The sequence below is a fragment of the Apteryx rowi genome, unplaced genomic scaffold (assembly GCF_003343035.1).
Source record: "Apteryx rowi isolate R43461 unplaced genomic scaffold, aptRow1 scaffold_140, whole genome shotgun sequence".
Taxonomy (NCBI): Eukaryota; Metazoa; Chordata; class Aves; order Apterygiformes; family Apterygidae; genus Apteryx; species Apteryx rowi.
Window position 1 is genome coordinate 1,090,094 of NW_020447642.1, and position 20,427 is coordinate 1,110,520.

The 20,427-nt window shown below is 46.3% G+C and overlaps 1 protein-coding gene across 2 annotated transcripts in view; it reads left to right on the top strand.

Moving 5' to 3' along the window:
* VEPH1 (ventricular zone expressed PH domain containing 1) overlaps window positions 1-15,812 on the top strand; it is an 89,951-nt gene extending 74,139 nt beyond the window's left edge. For both annotated transcript variants that reach the window (XM_026057796.1, XM_026057797.1), the window contains 2 exons: window positions 9,907-10,043; window positions 15,576-15,812. In XM_026057796.1, coding sequence (XP_025913581.1) covers window positions 9,907-10,043; window positions 15,576-15,812 — 374 coding nt within the window. The remainder of the gene's footprint in view (window positions 1-9,906; window positions 10,044-15,575) is intronic.
* Window positions 15,813-20,427: the final 4,615 nt, after the last annotated feature.

The following is a 20,427-nucleotide window of genomic DNA, read 5'->3' on the forward strand; positions in this document are numbered from 1 at the left end:
ATAAAATGATCCTTTTTGCCCCCTTCATGTCCCTCCCTGCTACTAAACTCCAGATGTTAAGAAGTGACCACGCTGTCTAAGTGCCCATTTCAAGGCGCCTGGAGCAGGATTTCTCAGAGGTGTGATTCATTCCAGTGCACTTTCCCATAAGATGCTCAGTGCTTCTGCAGCAAACAAAGAAAGCCTATGTAGTTCACGTTGGACTTCTAAATTTAAGCTACCTCAAATCTGTAACTATCTATGTCTTTGCTTTCCTATCATTCCTTTTCTTGCAGATTCACTCAAATATCTCCACTTTCCTAAAACCAGAAGTTGTCTCCTCCTCCTTTCCTTGCTTCTTTTTCCTTGCTTTTCCCTCCCGTCTCTTTCTCCTGGTCCCTGAGTTTATTTTATCATCCTGCTAATATCCAGTCCCATTCTTGGCCTGGGGTATAAAACACAGCAGCAGGAGGCAGAGTGATGCACAGATTCTTGCATGAGTTGAATCTAAATCAGCGACAAACGTAGCTCCTTTCCCCGGCTCCTCCCAAACGTGTAGAAAAGAAGTATACAAAAGGAGGAGGACTTCCCAGCTCTTGGCAGGAGAGTTTTATGACCTTCTCTGATGCTGCGCAAGGACCAGTGTATCTGGGAGAGTGAAAGGGGAGGCGGGAGGAAGAGATGGGTCTCTAAAGGCATCAGTAACAGAAAAAGGCGACAAGAGGAGGCAAATGTGGTGGGGATGAATAAGTTGGGGGCCATACAAGTGTTTATTCAGCAGGAGAATATGTGGTGTCACGTCAGCTGCAGGGAAACCTGCAGCGCTCTGGGCTTTGAGGGCACCTCGGGGGCATCGCTGGTTGTTGGGGAAGCGGGGAAGGGCTCCGAGGGCCTGTCTCCCCCTGCCTCGCTCCTCGGTGTCCTCCTCCGAGGGCCAGCGACGGCAGGGTGTCGTGCCTTGCCTGCCCCGGCCCTGGGCAGCGTGGCAGCGTGGGAGGTGCTGCTTAATGGAATAAAAATCTGCAGGTGAATGACGAATTATTGGTACCGGTGATGTAAAGCAGTGGCAGCTGGGGACAGCCGTATCAGAGTGGGAGACACTCCAGTGTCGTCTTCAGTTTACAAGATTTGATACAGGAAAAAAAAGGGATCAGAGGTCTCCTTGAACTGGTAAGAAATGTAAAGGACATAAAAACAATTGGTATTTTCATTCCACAGTGGGACAGACACTTCTGAAATCTCCAATACTTTTGAAAGACAGGAAAGTCATTCCTCCCTCTCAGCAATGCTGTTTAATCACCAAATTCTTCTTAAAGAAAGAATTCAGAGGCAAATTCTTTTTCTATTATTTTCTTTTGGGTTTTGTTAATGCTGGGTTTTGTTACATTTTTTGGATACCGTGTTGCAAGATGCCGTTTATCCTCAAGACTTAGGAAAGGATTATGCCTTAAAGCCTTGATCCTGCCTTAGGATGCCAGATCAGTGATGTTTTTTTCAGATGTAGCTAAGAAGGCTTTCAGAGACGCACTATGTTTGGAGGCGAAGTTGATGAGGAAAGAGGCAGTTATGCTTAAGCAACATAGTGGATGTGCCCAAAGTGGCAATTAACCCAGAGAAAGTTTGAATATTTCTCATGCATTCTTCTCGCTGCAAAGCGGTTCTTAGACAACCACACTTTTCCAGAAGTGCTGTTAAATCATCGTGAATTGTTTTTTTTTTCTGCTACCCTTGAGCCAAGGGGGAAGAGGGTTCCCACATATCCTGCTCTTCTGATCAAATACATGTATGTGCCTTAAGTGTGCAGATGGTCTCAGAGCTAGGAAAAACAAATTATACTACTTTTTAAATGGTTATTGTTCTAGCACAGATATAAGGCATTTAAAATTTTAGTAAATACAGTATGTGCCTCTTGTTAGGAAAAGCTGGCTCTTAAGAGCCTCATTTCAACATAACCTTCTGTATTGACAGTTGGCTTCACAAGCTCTTGCACAAAAAAACATTCAGTAAAACCACTTGATAGCCTAGGAGGGAATTGCAGTACATTCCATATTCTGGAAGCTTACAAAGAAATTGCAGTAATCCCTGTGGGCTGCAGAAGAGACACTGTGCCCATGGGCAATGATTCGGGTAAAACTGAGGCTTTTTTATGAATTCCTCTTTAAAAAAGCAATTCGCTCAGAATAGCCTACACCATATTAACTTCTGAATACATTTATCTTTTGCTAGCAGTGGTGATTATCTAGTGAACTGAAATATCCTAGCTATAATGCTTGCTTGAAAATTATAAAAAGTGGCATTCAGTAATGTGTCCTTTCCAGGTTTTCAGCAAAACCAAATGCGATGATTAATGAAAAAGAGTGAATCCATATTCCCTTAGGTTAATTTCATTTATCTTCTTTTACTTACCACCCACACATTCCATTCTTTCAGGTTAAGAGGAGTTTTTTTATCATTAAGATCATTCATGATCGGGTTGAATTTTTGTGGATGATTTTGTGTTTCATCAAATGCAAGATTTAATACTTTGTTTTTATCTAACTTGAGTTCATCTTGGAAGAGGTTTTTTTGTTTTTTGTTTTTTTTACCTTTTATTCAGTACCAAAACTGCTTAAAGCTTGATGCACTATAGTTCTGCAAAGAAAGCAAGATACAATTAACAGAATATAATTCCCATGGGCAGTTATGTTAAGGGATACTGTTTAGGGTTATATTGATTTTGGAGTTAGTCTCTCTGTACTGAGATGTTTTAAGAGTCAATGGAAGTTATAGTAAATAATTTTCCATTTTTAGTTTGGGTAATATTTTCAGCTTTTTTGTGGGTTCTACAGAAAAGTTATGAAAAATATTTAGTAAATATAACAGTTGGAATCCTGTAACTCCATTTTTTTTAGCAAAAGATCTCATGATACACGTCAGCGTACCCTACAGAGAGATTTTTAAATCCAGCGGAAACTACTTGATCACCCACTCTGATCTTCTATAAAACACTAGCCAAAAAAATCTAGCCCGATAATGTTTATACCAAAGAAATGCCTTCTCTTTGATCTCTATCATCTTTTCATATTTTTCTAAAGATATCCAGCCTTGATTTTTAAAAGTCGAGTGAAGGAGAACTCATGGCATCCCTAGGTTGTTGCTCAGGTAAATTAATCTCACTGTTAAAATACGGGTTTATTTCTGGTCTGTCCCTAAACACTGGATCACATTATGCCCTTCCCTGCTATGGTGAAAATCTCCATTATGTGTAGACTTTATCATGTCCCATTTTTATGTTTGCTTGGGCAAATTAAAGAGAATACACTTCATTAGTTTCCCATGATATGAAAGATTACCCAGTCCTAGATCATTCTTGAATCATTTTTATGAACTCTTTCCAATTTGTCTAGATTCATGTGAGATGAAGAAATCAAAAGTAGAAATAATACTCCAATAATTCAAATGAATATAGGGAATGCGCACATTCCAATTGGTACTTGACTGCATTTTTTAAATTCTTCTAACTGTTAAAAGTGCATATGCTTCTTTCATATAACTCTCCCCTGCCACGGTAAGCAATGGGTGTCACCAACTACAAAGCTTGGTTTTGTCAAGACTTCAGACAGAAGAGTTAAGTTCTGCATTTTTGTGGCAGTAAAGATTTACTCAAGGCTTGATCTCTCTTGCTAACATAGCTCCATGCACTTGCTCCTAATTTGCACCAGGCATTCAATGCGCATTTGGCTACCGTGATGTGTAGGTAAAATCCCAATAAGGACTCCAGGACAGGCTCTAAAAGGAGAATTGTTTCCTTTAGAGAACAAACTAAAGCAGCATATAGGATATAAGGGCTCTTGCATGCTGTTTATACAGGTTAGACTTCATCTCAAATTCTGCATCCAGTTTTCGACCCCCCAGTTCAAGAAAGACATCAACAGACTGGAGCAACTTCAGTAGAGGGCCACCAAGGTTTTTGGAGGCTGGTGCACTTGCCCTCTGAGGAGAGGCTGAGAGAATGGGGCTTGTTCAGCCTGGAGAGGAGAAGGCTGAGGGGCGATCTAATAGCAGCCTGCCCATACCTACACAAAGGTCATCGAGAAGATGGAACCAGGATCTTCCCAGGGATGCGTGGTGGGAGGATGAGAGACAGCAGGCATAAACTGGAACAGGAGAGGTTCAGACTGGATATAAGGAAAAACATTCCCACCATGAGGAAAATCAAGCATTGGAACGGGTTGCCCAGAGAAGTTGTTGAGTCTCCGTCTTCGGAGTTTTCACGATTCAATTGGATAAATCCATGAGCAACCTAGTCTGACCCCATAGCTGGCTTTGCTTTGAGCAGAAGGTTGTACTAGAGACTTCTAGAGGTCCCTTCCAGCTGAATTATTCTGTGATTCTGTGAAGTTAACCACACTGAAAATAAGCAAAAGGGCTTAGAAAAATATTGAAATAAAGCTTCATTCTTATCCTTCACAAATCTTTTTTTTTCTAATCAGACCCTCAGACATACTGGCATCTACTTCATTATGTCGTCTTTGAAAGCTGACATCAGAACTCCCCAGGGACAACTTTGTGGATGCACATGAGAACTGCTGTTTTAGCACTGGTTCCAGCCACTGAGTGCTTTAAAGGAGATCAGCATTTCTTTAGTAAATCCTGTTTTTGAAAGACTTTGGCTGTAAAAATCCACTTTAGGCCAAAACTGCACATTAACTCCCTTTCTCATGTTGCTTTCCTGACTACCAGCCATCTCTGTATCTTCTGGTGCCTGAACTTTTTGTCTTTACAGCTTCTTAGTTTGAGTTAAAATATGTTCCTACTGCAGTGCAATCAATATCAAAACTGTGCTGAATGGGACCAGGAGCCAGATAGATGCACAAGATCCAGCTGTTGAGCAATTGTCTTTTTATATCGGATCACTCTTGTGCTATATCTAGATGTTTATACAGCTCTCATCCCACTCTGAAAATTATTATGCACATTTTGATTTCTTTATAGTTATCATTTAGGAGTAAAAATTCTTTTCCTGTCTTACCTCTGTCATTTTTATTGAAGTGAAGTTCTCCCCTTTTTCTTTTATACAAACTCTATTAAAGCTTGCTACTTGATGCATCTGGAGTTTCTCAGATTCACAGCTATTTGTTCTCTGATTCTCACTGTTCAGACTTTATCATAGCAGTTTTAACATTTCATCTTGGGAAATGGTATGGAACCATGGCCTGTTATCATTACCCACATGCAACTGAGGTGGTAATTTCCTGACACCAGTCTGCATGTTCTCATGGTGATACCTTCCACCAAGAAACTGCATGTGTGCATGTGCAGTACGATGGAGGTTGATCCCATCTCAGAAGTAAAACAGAAGTCTTCAAGGAATAAGTTACCGGAATCAGAGCTCAGTTCTTAATTGTAACATGCAAATATGGTGAATGAAGGGGATGATGGAGGTGTTGAGCTTTGTATCACCAAGTTAGAACTTTGTTGAGGCATTTGCACAACAAGCAGTGATAACACATCAATATAGTAATCAGTTTGGATGTCATTTAAAACCAACTATAGCAGTTTAAAACTTTGAATCTCTTCTCACAAACCTGCCTGTCCTGAGCACCTTTCAGGAGTAAACTGCCTGCCACGCTGCCTGCCTTAAGCTGATCTCTCCCTTCCCTTCGGACTTCTGCAAGACTGGCTAGGGGGCAATGCGAGAGCCACGTTTCTGAGCCCGGGAGGTTTCCTACAGCTTTCAAGGATCTTCATGGCTGCATCTGCTGGGTGCAATTCTTCATGGCATTGCAAAGTAGTATTAATCACCATCCAAGAAAAATAGGCCTTCCATTTCCTCTGTGCCCTCTCTTTGTTTTCCCTGCTCAGCTACCATCAGCAGATGGTGTTCCCGCCAGCACGCTGTCAGCACGGCCGCCGTCTCAGGCAGAAGCGACTGTCCTGTCCTGCCCAGGTGAAAAAGTCAAGGCATCATCTAAATTCTGATGGTCCAAGGATCCAGTCTGTTTGCAGTAGTTTATCTGCAATTTATCTGGAAAATTTTATCTGGAAAAAATAGCTTTTTTTCTTGCTCAAAATGAATTATTGTATTCACTGGTGCTTTTTGTTCAGTGGTATTTGACAATATTTTGTATGCGTTTTGTGCCTTGCGTGAGCTGGATTTCAGCTATTCCTTCTCTTCTGTTTGAACTGGGCTAGTCGCGATTAGAGAGCTTTGCCACAGGATATTGTTTCTCTTGCCTCGGAAACGTGGAGTATGCCTGTGCGGGGTTTTTTGCCGTCAGTTCATCAGCGGTTAGTGCGGCATGCTTTGTACAAGTGCAAAGTGTAGGGTTGACTGCGTGGCCCGAGGCTCCTTCATGGAGACTTCTGGCCTGGATCAGTGCTTCAGAAACCGAGACACCTGAGGCGGAGGGATGCGGAGTTTGGGCAGCCTCCCCGTGGCTCACGCTCCGTGTCACATTGCCAGGAGATGCCACGTGGCCTTTCCCGGATGGGCGCTGCCCAGGCGCCCCAGCGTTGCGTCTCGGCGGGCGGCCAGTGGCCTCAGGAGCTACGAGGGGTTTCGCTTCTCTGCAAAGCTGGGGCCAAAGATCTCCGCTCGAGGAAGATCTCTAGAACAAGCGAGAACATGTGGATCTCCAGTAGCTTTGAAAACAATATTTACTGCAAATGAAATGTTAGTGTTAAGGGGCGTAGTGTAAAACGTGGCTCCATCCAGCTAAAGAGCGTATTATGAAATTGGTGCAGGCGCAAACCGGTTTCCTTGCAAACTTGTGTGCGTGACATTTTGCAATGACAAGAATTTTTGCAGGGAGAAGAGAGTCATTTGTTTTACTCTGTGCCCTGTCAGGTTAGGTGTTGTAACCCGTCAGCGGTGGCATGAGAAGCGTGCAGACAACACGGCCCATCGGAAACAGATGGGGAGCGCAGTGAGGGATGCAGGGGGCTGTGAGGAGCAAGGGAACGACCTGCTTTTTTCACAGTAAATCACAGTTAAAGTTTCCCATTGAAGCTGAAACTTGGCCACCCTCGTTTTCATTCAGTATGTCTTCCAGAAACTCTCTAGCTGCAGAGACAGAAATATTTATAATCTTTCATAAGGAAATTGAAATAGTGCGCACTGAGGACCCCCAAAGCCTGCATGCCTGCCAATAGAAGCAATATTGGGGGAAAATACGTTCTTTATCTAAATCTGACGCATGGTGTTTGCATTATTTGTTTTTCTTGCATCAGCCAGGAGGTAGTGAAGAGAGGGATGTGTCCGTAACGTCTTTGAAATCTCAGGTGAAGCCCTTCTAAGGCAACGGCAGCGCTGCCCTTGGTGGCCGTGCTCGGGCGGCAGCAGGAGCCAGGGAGCCCGAGGCCAGGTGAGGGGCCAGGCCGTGCCCAGCTCCGCGTCCGGCGTCTGCACCTCCCTCTGAAAGACTCACGGACAGAAAATAGCAAACGCTTTCAAGAAGAAGCTTTATCAGACAAACTTTTATGCCAGGGGATGCGATTTCAGCAAGCCAGAGGAGAATTAACTCTTTGACGGATGCTGGGAAGTGCTCCAAGTCAAATATCAAATCAAAATAACATCCGTTCTTAGACTGCTTAAGCCTTGGACTGCCGCTCAGTCTGTCTGATCTATCGCGTTCTGTCTATCGGTAAAAAAATAGAAGAGAAAGGAAAAGAAACAACTGTGGCCTGAAAAATGTAAAAATTGTATGCTCCGTTATTCTGAATTTGAAAAGGCAGTTTCAAGGCGAGTTTATGTCCGTGATTTCAAGCCTAGCTCGTTCCTTTTTAGCCTAACTTCTTTACTCGAATATAATGTGTGCAGTGTGACAAAGTGCCCGAGAAGCTGGAATGAAAGCTGGAGAGGGCGCTGGGAGCAGGTGGAGGTTTCCCTGGCACACGTCTGTGCCCCTCCGCGCCGTTCCCGTCTTCCCTGTTCTCCTCTGCTGCCGGTTCCTCCCTCAGGGCTGGCGGCACACGGCAAGAGCAGCGACTGCCCGGCCGCGCTGCCGGTGCTGCTTTAAAACCCTGGTGCTTCTCTCGGTCGCTGGACTTTTCTTGTGCTAGAAAATGCCTTGCTGCGTGTGTGGTTTTTGCAGGCTGCAGCAGCTCCCGGAAGCGCGGACGCTCCGGCTGGCTCCGTAAGTGGCAGTGCGCGATGAAGCCCGGTGAGCGCCGCGGCCCCGGGGCGGGCGGCACGGTGGCCCTGTCCCTGTAAACACGCTGCGGCTGGGGACACAAGGCCTCCTTGTATCCAGGCGGTGCTTCGAACTTGCAGAGTCATTTTAAATATAGCAATATTTTTGCAGCATAGGGGAGATGAAGGTTTTCTTTCTCTTTATTTGGTTTCTATTTTTAAGGGAATTGACTGAAGAAGAATCTATACTGATAAACGGAAGTTATTTTTCTAAGACAAATTGAAGTCACTTCTTAGCCACTATAGAAGATGGACTGGAAAGTAGCTGAGCTGAGGCAATGCAGCTGAGTGTACCTGTATTTTTGCTTCCATGCTGATTACAGTCATTACAGTTATTAAAATCTGTAATGTGTATTTTGTATTTTTAACCACATTTCAGATCATTCTTAGGCAACACTCTGTAAGGCAGGTCAGGGGGATGGATGTCTTGGTGTCTCTCCCTCTCTCCCTCCCTAGTGGCTGCCTCGGGCAGAGTTACCCCTGCTTTTATTTAACGCAGGCTCCGTAAGGATGGCGTTTACGTGTGCGTGCACAGAGCATTGCTTTAGCTGTAACCACCCGGCCTGTGAGAGAGGGAATGTTCTTGGTCAACGACGCACTAATCGTTTGCAAGTGAATTGCACCGCAAGAGGTGAAAGCTTGAACGTTGCTGGCTGGTGCCGGGGTTGGGGGGCCCGGGCGCTGCTGGGGGTGCGAGGTGCGTCCCGAGCCCCGGCACCGAGCCGAGGTGCGCTGGCAGCTCCCCTGCAGCTCTCCAAATGAAGGGCGTTACTTTAGAAATGCAGAAGTGACAGAAAACATCGTGTTCCCAGCGGACTGGTGCTGTGAGATCGGGAGGCCGTGAGTAACTCTTGGTTCACTGTAAGGTTTATGTTTCATGAAACCGACGGTTAATGTTAAACGACTTCGGCAATATCCCTAAAGAAAGAAGTAGGAAAGAGAATAAGGACGTAACCAGGAGCGACCTCTGCAAAACGCAGGGCTAAGTTACCGCTTGCGCACTGCATACGGGAGGGCCCATGAAAAGCATCGGTGTCCCCACAGGTGCACGAAGGAATTGCGCCTTGCTCCCTGGATGAGGCAGGGACGGGTCACGCCTGCGGGACAAGGGCCCTTGTCTCACCAGCCCTTTTCCCAGCAAAAAGCCACATTTCTAGGCTGGAATTTGCTGTGAAACCAAAGAGAGATTGGTGATTATTCCTGTGGCATGCGGGGTCTAGTTTCTTAGCTCCATTTGAAAACTGTAGTTCTAGCTCTTTATTTGATCCGTTGCACTGTTTCTGGAAAGAAGCAAACTGTTGCAGTTAACAGTCATATCCCTGGAATATTATATCCGTAATATTCTATGGCAGGAATATGACTCTGTATTAAACTATATGGTGTGGCTTTAAGTCCCAGAGACAGCGTGAATGCCTGATTTTAATTGCATAAAAAAGTACTGTGGAGCTGAGGAACAGTTGGGAGACTTTATGGTGGGGATAAGTATGCAATGAATAACAGAACCGAAAATGTGATAGACAGAGCAGTATGAATTGTCAGCTCCATCTGTTCGGCCTCCCAAGCAAACTGTGACTGAGGGCCGCAATGCCTTTCTTCGATGACAGCTGAATGCTTGAGGTCGCGAGGAATGTGGTCTTGCAGCCGACACAGCGAAACTGCAGAAAACCTTTTCTGCATCGCAGCGAAAGCCTGGCTTTCCGCTGAGGCAAAGAGAGGAAAGAAATAACCCCCTCCTTGTCTGTTCACCTCCCCAGTTGTAAATCAGGACGGCCAGCCTCTGATTGAAGGCAAGCTCAAAGAGAAGCAAGTCCGGTGGAAGTTTATCAAGAGGTGGAAAACTCGCTACTTCACTCTTGCTGGCAACCAGCTCCTTTTTCGGAAAGGAAAATCCGTAAGTCAGAAGAACATCGGTTTGCTTTCTTTTTTTCCCTCCTCCGCAACACCATTTCCCAGCGGTTTTTAACACTCGGCTTTTTCCTTTGCTCTCTTTACACTACATGGCTAACTTCAGCCAAGGGTTTGCTCGCTGAATTGGTTTATACCCTTCCCTGTGGACGAAGAGCATGAGGTTTTCCAGGGTACTTGGTGTTAGATTGCCATTAGCTTGCATTACAGCAGTGGCAATCGTGGAGTGCGTGTGAACAGCCCGCTCCAAGCGCGCAGGGCTCAGACCGGCCGCCTGCGGCACTGCCGCTTGCACGGCCGCTAGTGCCTCAGCCCCTTCATGACCTACAGGTTGGTGACCGGTGCCTGAGAATCCTCCCCTCTGCCTCGACGCACCTGAGCGTCACGATTTAGATCATTTAAAAGCTCCTCTTTCAGCGGGTTGAAAAATTATTTTCAGTCTTGACTAGGGATTCTTTATTTCATTGAATAAACACAAACTCAACAAATTCTGCTCAGGTAAATACATATTTCCATTTGCAAACAGCACGGTAAGCAGTGGCCACAGCCAACACTGTGAAAGTCACCTGTGCTTTTGGGGTCCCAGACTTTCATGGGATCAGCAGTGTTCGGGGGCAGACAGTTACGTTCGGCACATCGAGAAAGTCGGGCCCTTTTTTTGCCTGCTTTTATGCGTTAATAACCGGTCTTGAGATGATGGCATTATAATTGATGCTGTTTGTACAGGAAATACAAGGGTTTTTGAAGCAAGGTAATGCTAGAATGCTTTTGTCTACAAGGAGCTGAGCTTTTTGCTTTCACTTCTACCTTTGTCTAAATTCAGAGCAACTCGGCTGAAATTTCAGTGAAATTGTTTGAAATTTATACCAGTATGACTCAGAGGCAAGTTTGTCACAGGACATGGAGTACATTATAACTGAATCTGGTCTTCAGTGATTATTATTTCTCAGTTATTAGAAACTGACTTTCTTCAGCTTTTCACAAGGACAATTATCAAACATTATGCAAAATAGTCTTTTTATTGAGTTACAAGAGCTCTCCCAGATAATCCAAAAATAGCTGCATTTTCCAATTATAGTCAAGCCTTAATATTTTTGGTAAATAATCTTTATTATTACAGAAACCTAGTAAAGCTCTTTAAGCTTCTTAAATGGCTTCTTGAGTCCCTTCCTTTAGGAAATGTAACAGGGGGTCAAGCCTGGGAGGAACATGTGCCTGGGAACTTGGGACAATGCTTGAAAGCAAGTGTTTCATAAAACAGCTTTTTCCTTAATTTCTAGTGACTTCTTCTGATGCTTTGGTTGAGATTCTAAAGACAGTCCACGCATGTGTCATAAGTTTTGTTCAGTACTGGTTGATGTTCACTTTTTAAAGGGTATCCGAATAATTGTCATTTTTCTGGCATGTTGATTGGCTTACAGAAATGTATTTAAGGGGCTGGATTTAATTAGCTCTCCAAACAAGCTGGGCACAAGACGCATCAGAATACCGTGATTACTCCTGGGATGCGATTAGCACATAAAAATCAGCTCCTTGGATTTGCATTCTCAGTGGTCTCCCTGTTAATGTGCGGAATGTGTAATGCTTCATAGATGGATGAAGCTGGCAGATTAGACTGTTGAACAGCAGATTTTGCTCAACAGCGTAGTTCATATAGATTAATTTTCCCCTTTTAACTGGCAAATTCAAGGCTTCTTTGCTGTTTTAAAATTAAGCACAAATATTTGGAATGGTTCTGCAGAGCGGCAGGCCGGCTTCCAGCCCTCCGGAGACAGGAAGCACGGTGGCTGTGTTGAGTTAATCGGCCTTCCGAATGGGTGCATTATATCCCGTTCGTGCTTCAGTTGGAGCTATCGAGCCCTGCCTTCAGCCGTTGCCGGGGTGCAGCCCGGGAACCCCGGCGAGCCCCACGGCTTCCGGCCTCGCCAGCGCGCTGCGCGGTTGCTCCGGAAGGGCCCTCGAGAGGGGGGCGACCTGCCGGCTGGTCCCTCGGTCCAGCCCCGCGGGCAGGCTGCGTCGCTGGGTAGCCCAGTCGCCGCCGGCCGCGGAGAGCTGGCTGCTTCAGAGCACCGAGCAGAAAAGGCTTCCCTTTGAGCGGCGCTCGAGGTACAAAGTCTCGAAAAAGTGGTTCAGACAATAAAAGTGTGAAGTAAGATTTTTTCAAATCTAAATCTGTGAGGTGCATGCTGACACCACGAGGGGAAGGAGATAGCGATGCTGCCTGCGTCCCCCCGGGCTGCAGCAGACCGTGTCCCGAAGCTGGGCTCGGCAGGGGTCTTGCACGCGAGCCCTGTTCCTTTGCGTTGTGTTTCATGGGGGAGAGTCGGTTTTGCCTCTCAGACCTGCTGAAATCCGATGTAGGTCTTGGAGCAGGCAATGAGACGTGGGTGCTGGGCAAATGAGACATGAGAGCTGTGGAAGGGAACATAAAATCCATGGTGAGGTAGCCAGGTGAGCTGATGGTCACAACTGTGGTTGTGAGGACCGGTCGACCCACGCGGCTTGAGATGCTGCCAGCGAGTAATGGGTCCCTTTTTATTTTGTCGTTTAAAAAGAAAAAAAAAAAAAAGATTTAAAATGTAAATAAGTGGCAACCAAGTGCAGAGCTGGCTGAGACCATCCCGTACCCAGGTGGTCGGAGGCCGGCTCCTGCGCAGCTCTCACGGCCAGGCTTCCTGAGGCATCGGCGCGCAGGACCAGGCTGCCCAGCTGCATCTGGTGTTTGTTTTAGTTACTGAAGCTGGCAGATACTCGCCTGGCGGAGGATGAGAATCCTGCCCTTCCTCTCTGGCATGGTCAAACAGGCCGCTGCTATGTGGGTGTTTTGACTTTGCACAGTGCTCACTCACAAATACAAACCAAACACAGAAGAAGCATTGTGAAATAGCCAGCTGGCCGTGCCTGGTTATTTCTGTAGTCCTGCTATGAACCTTTCCTTTGTAAAAGTCACCCTGTGAACAATATTTGCTCTGTGTAAGCAATTATAGGGCCAGTGGGTAAAAGGGAGGCAAGAGAAAACCAAAATATGAGAGGTCCAAATGTGAGCCACATCCTAAACTCTTGGAAAATAGTGGTAATCTCCTTCCAGAGAAATGTGTCTAGGGTGCAATCAACTTTCATTAGCAACTTGAGGTCGAACCCAATGTGTGCATGACATGTAATGAAGAGAGTATGTCATTTTTGCTAGGTAGGGGTATAAGCCTGAACATCTGGCTCACAGGGTGTAAAGTTTTGGTTCTTTGAGTCTGTCATTGCTTTGAATCTTCTGTGATACAATATTCATAATGTTTTATCTCAGGTCCGATTTCAGTGCCGAGCCTGCTTAAACTCAGTTGATAAAGGCTTGTCTGAGTTGGTGTTTCCTGAGTCGGTGTTTGTGGAACCAGAAGAGGGGGGACAGTTACTGCTGTCCCTTGGTCGTGCACGGGGAATTAATGCTGCCTCCGGAAACGTTAGCTCCTACACAAAGCTGGTTGTGAGCTTTCGTTGTTACTCAGAATGGAAAGTCATTTTGTCAAAACTGAAGATTTTAGTGGGAAATTATCCATTCAAAGGCAACTTCTCAGGGCTGGAATGGGATCACTAGTAAAAAATGAATGAGGCAGATAAATACCCCACCCCAAAATACTTAACAGCAACATCAGGGCATGGGCCTGTGCCGGGGAAGACACAGTTCTGGGCTGTGCTCTGCCGCTCAAGGACCAGGGACCTCCCATGGCTTGGAGAGACCTGCTCACCCAGCAGCTGGCGGTTGTGGCGGGGTTTTACATCAGTGTCTTTTGCCGGAGACCTGCTCTGGTGAAGGTGTGGGATTAAATGTTCTTTTGGCCAGGAAGGGGGAGGTTGCCCAGTGATTACAGCACTCCAAGGAATGTAGGAGACCTTGACTGCAAATAATACATTTTACCCAACATGGAAGAGCTCCAAAAGTTGGGAAACAGCCTGAGAATTCATCACGGAGGTGGAAAAATGGCAGATCAGTCATCAGCTCCTGAGCTGGAGTTTCATGATCAGCTCCTGAAAGATATTTAGCCATTAATTCTCATTCAGATCTTTCCTGCATGACAGGAGCAGAAAGCTTTTGGAAAATCTGCCTTTGAATTTTGGATTAAAACTCACTACTTCAGTAAAAAATATAAGAAGCTCAACAGGAGGTACCTAAATATTTTTGAGGAATCAGGGCCTTGGGCTTGAACTTCTCATTTGGAGGCCACGATTCATACCTTGAGCTTACAGGTCTCTTCTTCCCCAGGAAAATTCCATGACTTTGAACTATGAACTCTTTTTCTGCCTGCCTCACATTCCCACTCTTATAATAATGCTAAGATTCATAGACTTATTTACTTTATGCATTTTCAAATAAAATTACAATTGAGCTATCCTATATTCTCCATTCCTTACTGAAAAATGGCATGATTTCCTTCATGTTCCTGGACCGCACTCAAAGTACCTGTTCCATTTTTCAAAACTAGCAGAAGGAGCTGCTGCTTCCATTTTTGGAGGGCCTAAGAAGGGGGAACAACTTATCATTCCTTAAGAGAAGAGAGTCTCCTGGGGACTGGCTGATTTTCATGCCTAGGAAGTATTTGCCATTGACAAGAATTGTACATGGCTCATGGGCTAAAGATTTTTGCAAATGTGTGTTCCAAATGTTTTTATTTTAAATAGTGTCATTTTTTAGCAATGCCTCCTTCTTGTCCTGTTTTTGAAAACACATCCCAAAATGTAAATGTAAATGAAATTTGGGAAGGGCTAAAGTTTGGGAATTGTATGGGGATACAATAAAGAATTGTTTAACTGGAGAGAAGTGGCTAACATACCCACCACTGATTTTAGAAATGATTTTGTGCACATCCGCGTCACTGAACGACGTTAGTGTTTAGAGGCAAGTTGACGCTAAGCCTTTAGACTCGTAAGACTCCAGTTCATTTGCCCTAGCTACATGAAACAAGCGTATGGGTCCGAGTCCAGTTCCTCATGGATGGGGTCCTAAAGCTGCCTGTGGCTGTGTTTGGCCCCGGGAAGGATTCCCTAAAGCACAGCAACTGTGCCGGGACAAACGTGCGGGGAGACCCTGCTCCTTCCCCTTCCAGGCCAGGAACGTGGTGCCACCGGGGCAGAGGGGTGTCAGCGCCAGAGGCGGGCAGTGCTCTCGTCAGAGCTGTGACTGTAATAAAACACTGTGTTTCCCTGGGGAGTTTTTCAGGCATCTTTAGCAAAGGTCACCGTTGTTTAAAGCCAGAGGAAGGAAAATCCAAGCCTGTATTAATAGCTGAAATCGTCACCAGAAGTCGGAACTAAATAGTGCAAACGCGAGAGGAGAGCAGCTGGTGGCATCGCTGCGGACCCCGTGGCTGTGTGAGCTGGCGACTCTCTGTTGAGAAATCCCCACCAGAGTATTTGCCCACATGAGTAATGTTTACAAGCCTAGCTCTGTCGACACAAGCTGTTCAGCAGGACGATGGGGTGCTTGACCTTATGAACATGGTTTTGTTTCTCTTCCCATCCCGTGTTCCAGAAAGACGACCCCGACGACTGCCCCATTGAACTCAGTAAGGTGCAGAGCGTTAAAGTCGTGGCGAAGAAGCGCCGGGACCGCAGCCTTCCTCGGGCCTTTGAGATATTCACCGACAGCAAGACCTACGTGTTCAAGGCCAAAGACGAGAAGAACGCGGAAGAGTGGCTTCAGTGCCTCAACGTGGCCGTTGCGCAGGCTAAAGAAAGGGAGAGCAGAGAGGCAACAACTTACCTGTAGCACCGCGGGCACGTCGGACTCGGGCTGCCCAGCTGCGGCTGTGCTAGTGACTTAACCAAGTCTGGGACCGTTCGCTGGCGCGGAGGCCAACAGCACAGATCACCCCACTGCCACACTCGTAACCACTTTTACCTCCAGAACAGGGTAGCCACATGCAAACTGTTTAACAGGAATGTCCCTGGCCCTGGAAAACTCCTGGCTCTTTGGAAATTGTCGGGGAAGCCATTGGTTGGCATGGGCCAGGGATATTTTTGTTTAACGCTACACCTTCAATACATTTTGGTAATGCTACCAGATGACTGACTGCCGTTGTCCGGGAACGCTCCTTGGCACCATCTAATTTACTGGTATAGAAGTAGCTTTCACGTCCACGTGTGAAATGCAATTTTTCTTTAGCCTGTTTGCCATAAAACTAGGAAGCATGATTAGAAACAAACCTAGATCTCAACCCATCTGCCTTTGCTTCTGAGATGAGCAAGGTGTCAGTGGGTTTAGACGCTACTGGGAGCATTCAAGCGTTCAGGGACCGCAGGGTCCAGCTTCTTGGGAGCTCCAGGCTTCCTGGGAGAATCTGCTGGCTAAAGAATGTACGTCCATCCAAAAGTAGCTTTACTTTATATCTAATATGAAAACGATCTCCCTTTTAGTTTGCAAGAAGCTGGAAGACAGAAGCAGTCCTGCAGCTTTGTCTGCATATTCGTGTACATATTTCGACTTCTTTTGCATTTGTTATAAATGCAGCAGATTTAGAAGGTTAATCTCCGCCCAAAGTAAGCTTACAAAATAAAAATCAACATTCAGGGCTGGTTTTCCTCTCTTCAAGATGACCTGATTCAGGCAGAAGTTTGTGTAAGTGATTATAACATAGTTGTTTTCTTACTTTATTTTTCCTTTCAGCCAAAAAAAATGAAAGAAACTATTCTCAGCAAAAGCTTTTACAAAGCAGTCTCAAACTATCCAGAGTTTCCATACACTGTCATTTGGACAGCTAAAACTGGGGCAGCTGCTAACTACTATTTCTCTTTCATCTTTCCTCGTTCACTTTCTATCTGTAAAAAGACAGTTTTCCTTTGGTTCTTTAATCTCAATGTATATTATCCTTTTTACTGTTTGTGAGTCAGTGAAAAAATCAAGTTTGTTTCTGTTTTTCAGAAGGTTTGAAATGGAGCAATTCTAAAGTGCTAAAAAATAATTTTAAATATTTAAATGTTTTGGTTTTCCCTCTTTCTCCTCCTTTTTCTCCCCTTGTCACTGAATGTAATTTTTAATGTAATTTTTTTCTCTGTTCTGTAACTTTTCAAAATTTCTCCAAATCTGGAAAATTTCCATATTTCATCACTGCCAAATGATTCAAAAGTTGATGAAGTACAAAGAAAAAAAAGCAGAGAGATAAAAAATGAATAAAAAGTCTGTGAGTGAAGAAATTAACTTAGCAATCATTCAAGGCTGAGTAGAAATAAAATTTAAAAATTTCCAGTTTGACTAAAGCCTAGAAAAATGTATCTTTTGCAAAAGATTGTTTCTCCAAAAGAGGGGATGGGCTTAAGAACAGAAAATATCAGAAAAAAAGGTTAGCTGTATGTGATTTTTACTGAAATCTGTATCTGCAGCAGTAGCATGAGCCCACAGTATTTCTGAGTTTCCTGCAGAACATATGTATGTTGCGAAGTTGGCAATATAATCCGCTTTCTAAAGACTCTTGTCTGCTCTCTGTAGCTTTCGCCGGTTGAGTTTTGGAGCGCGCTTTGGGCTTTCGCGTTGCAGACACGACGTCAGCAGACGCTGGTAGCGGTTGCCGCGCTGTTGCGGCCGCTGCGATAGCAGCGAAGTTGGAAGGTTTCCCTTTCGAGATCTGAGTAAATTACAGAGGAAAGCGAGGAGTGATCGGGAACAGGCGACGGGCAGCGTTCGGTGCCAGCTGGAAACGCCAAGGAGCGCGGGGAGCCACGACCGCAGCCCGCGAGCAGGCGGCAGAGCGGGGTTAAAGCGCGGTAAGACCCCGCGCGCTGGCGCGTGCTCCCTGGCGCCGGTGGATCGGAGCGGAGCGGGCGAGCGCTGCCGCCGGGGCGCGCGCCCAGGAGATGGGTTTGCTGGTGGCCTGGCCTGGCCTGGCCCGGCCCCGCTAACTGGGATAACCGGTGCTGGGGTCCTGCAGCTCCTGGAAGGCCCGAGCGGGCGGCCGCGGCGGCGGTGGCTCGTGGCCGAAAGCCGGCTCCGACCTCTCCGCGCGTTGGGGTGCTGAGCCAATTTTCTGCTGTCTCCTTCGGGAGTAATTCTCATCCCGGACACAACCCTCCGCTGGGGTGAAAGTTGAATTAATGGATACCTCTGAATTTATAGCCTGTTCTTTCCACCATCCTAAACATTCACAGCTCTCTTGAAGTCAGCTGGATCGATGCTGGTCAGCAGCTCGGAAAGTCTGGGTAGTTCAGAAACGTTATTCTGCCTGTGTTTAAGTCTTCTGATGCTTCGGAAAGACAGGGCTGCGGTAGCTGCTGGAGCAGCGCTGACATTACGAGCCTGGAAGAGGGACTGCTGCATCTCCGTCCCGAGAGTGCTCGCTGGGAGCGTCCCGTCCCGTCGTCGCTGCCGCGGCGTGCCGGCGGTGGGAAGGCAGACGGGTAGCTAAGAAAGGAGGCAGTGGGATTGGAACACCGGGGCATTTCATTTTCCTGAGCAGGGACTCCCATTTGATTGTTTTGTGCCTGTTTTGTAAACGGGCGCGTTGCTGCATTTGCATAACAGGGTTGTACGGCCAGAATTTTGAAGTCGCGTTAAAACTGGCAAGATCAGCATCTACTTACATGTGCAAGTCCTGAGTCTTGAGCACGTGGCCGTTTCCTTACGCCAGTGGTGCAGGTGTTTGTGCCTGTGCGGGGGCACAGTTGTGTCCGCACTCTTAGTGGGACCAGTGGATCGGGCTCCTTTCTCTTTGCTGTTAATGCTGTTGTCGAACAACATGCATTTGTGCCGTGCCTGAACTTGCAGCATGCTATATAATTAGTTTTGGTGTTTTATAACTCTGCCAGTACTGAGTGTTGCTGGTGTTTGTCTCTCCAGCTCTTCAGAGCTCTGTAATCTGTATTATCATCAGATAAAATGCTGAACTTTGGTGTTGAGCTTTTACTCAAATTAGAACGAGAAGAAATTAGTTTCTTCATAATATAGTAATGTAGGAGCTCCTGAACTCTGTGGCCAGGTAAGAGTTGAGTGTCCAGTCCAGCATCGTCCCTCTTACAGCAGCCAGAGCTGGCTGCTGATCATCCAACCTTTGGGGGAAAAACATCAGGGACTTGGGAGCAGTACCACCACTACGAGTTTCCATTTAAACATCAAATCAAATAAAACCTAGGCAAAACTTTGAAAGGCTGTTTATTACTTTGTTTTCCCCCTTCAGTTGCCTGCGTTCATGGGAATGTGTGTGTTTCTTTGCTTGTTTTTTTTTTCTTTCTTTCTTTTTTAAACATTTCACAAACCACATGATGATGATGATGGACAACTGGTGGTCTGCAGACCCCAGGGGAAGAGCACGGCACCGGAGAAGGTCTCCCCAGTTGCAGAAGAGACACCGGCTGCCATTCCGATTTCTGATAGCGAGAGACTGACTTGGGCCGTAAACAGAAACGTTAATATTAATCACTCCATTGATCTGGTTGTAAGACAGGGCTGAACAAGGCAGCTGAGCAGGGGAATATACGGTGGCAGGGTCACAGCGGGTGCCACGGAAGCTCTTGTATCGGCAATGCTCTTGTTAATTTAGAAGCTAGTCTTGCCTAGCAGAGAACTTGCGTGTTGAGAGCTTTACCACGCTAACGAACTTTTTTCCTTGTAAAAGGGACACTGCAGGTCTGCGTATTTTAACGAGCATTGCTCAGACACCCCTGCGGCAGGCGCGGCGTGGGGCAGGCGTTGCTGCGCTCCTGCTCCCGTCCTCGGGGACGGCCACCAGCCCGAGACCGCGGGGCGGCAGCGGTGTGGTTCAGGGACACGAGCGGGGAGTGGAGAGGTGCCGAGAGTAAAGGGATTCCCCAGGAAGCAGCCGGCAGGGAAAGGCTGTGCTTTTTTTTGGGAATTTAGAAAGACACACTGAATATTGAGGCATTCACCTTTGTGCGTTATAGCTCTGCTGTAGACCCATAGACCCGTGGTCGCAGTGCAGAATCGCCAGCGCTCCCCGCTTGCCACGTTCCCATCCCTTCGTTTTCTGTACCCTTCATGGATGATTCCGCACCAGAATTTTAGCTGTGAGACTTGGCCCGGAGAAAGGGATCCCGGACTCCACGTCCACGGTGACTTGCTGATGGCAGGACGTTGCGCTTGCGTGGTGCTGCCTGCTCTTCCGCTCTGAGGCTCCTCTCGAAACCGCGCGGGAGACGTCTGCTCTGCAGGGACTTCCCTGTGTCGAAGGCTTAGCACCCCCTGCTGCCCTGCTGCCCCCTCCTTGGAGAACCAACAGCACCCATCCCAAAGCATTTATTTTCCAAAGCTCCATGTTCTCCCCCAGTCCTCTTTGAGGCAGTGAAACAAAACCAGTAATTCCTTCCTTATGCTCTCTCGCTCCTTTGTGGACTCTTATGAGAGTTCATATGAGTTTGCTCTGTTTTGCTTAAGGATT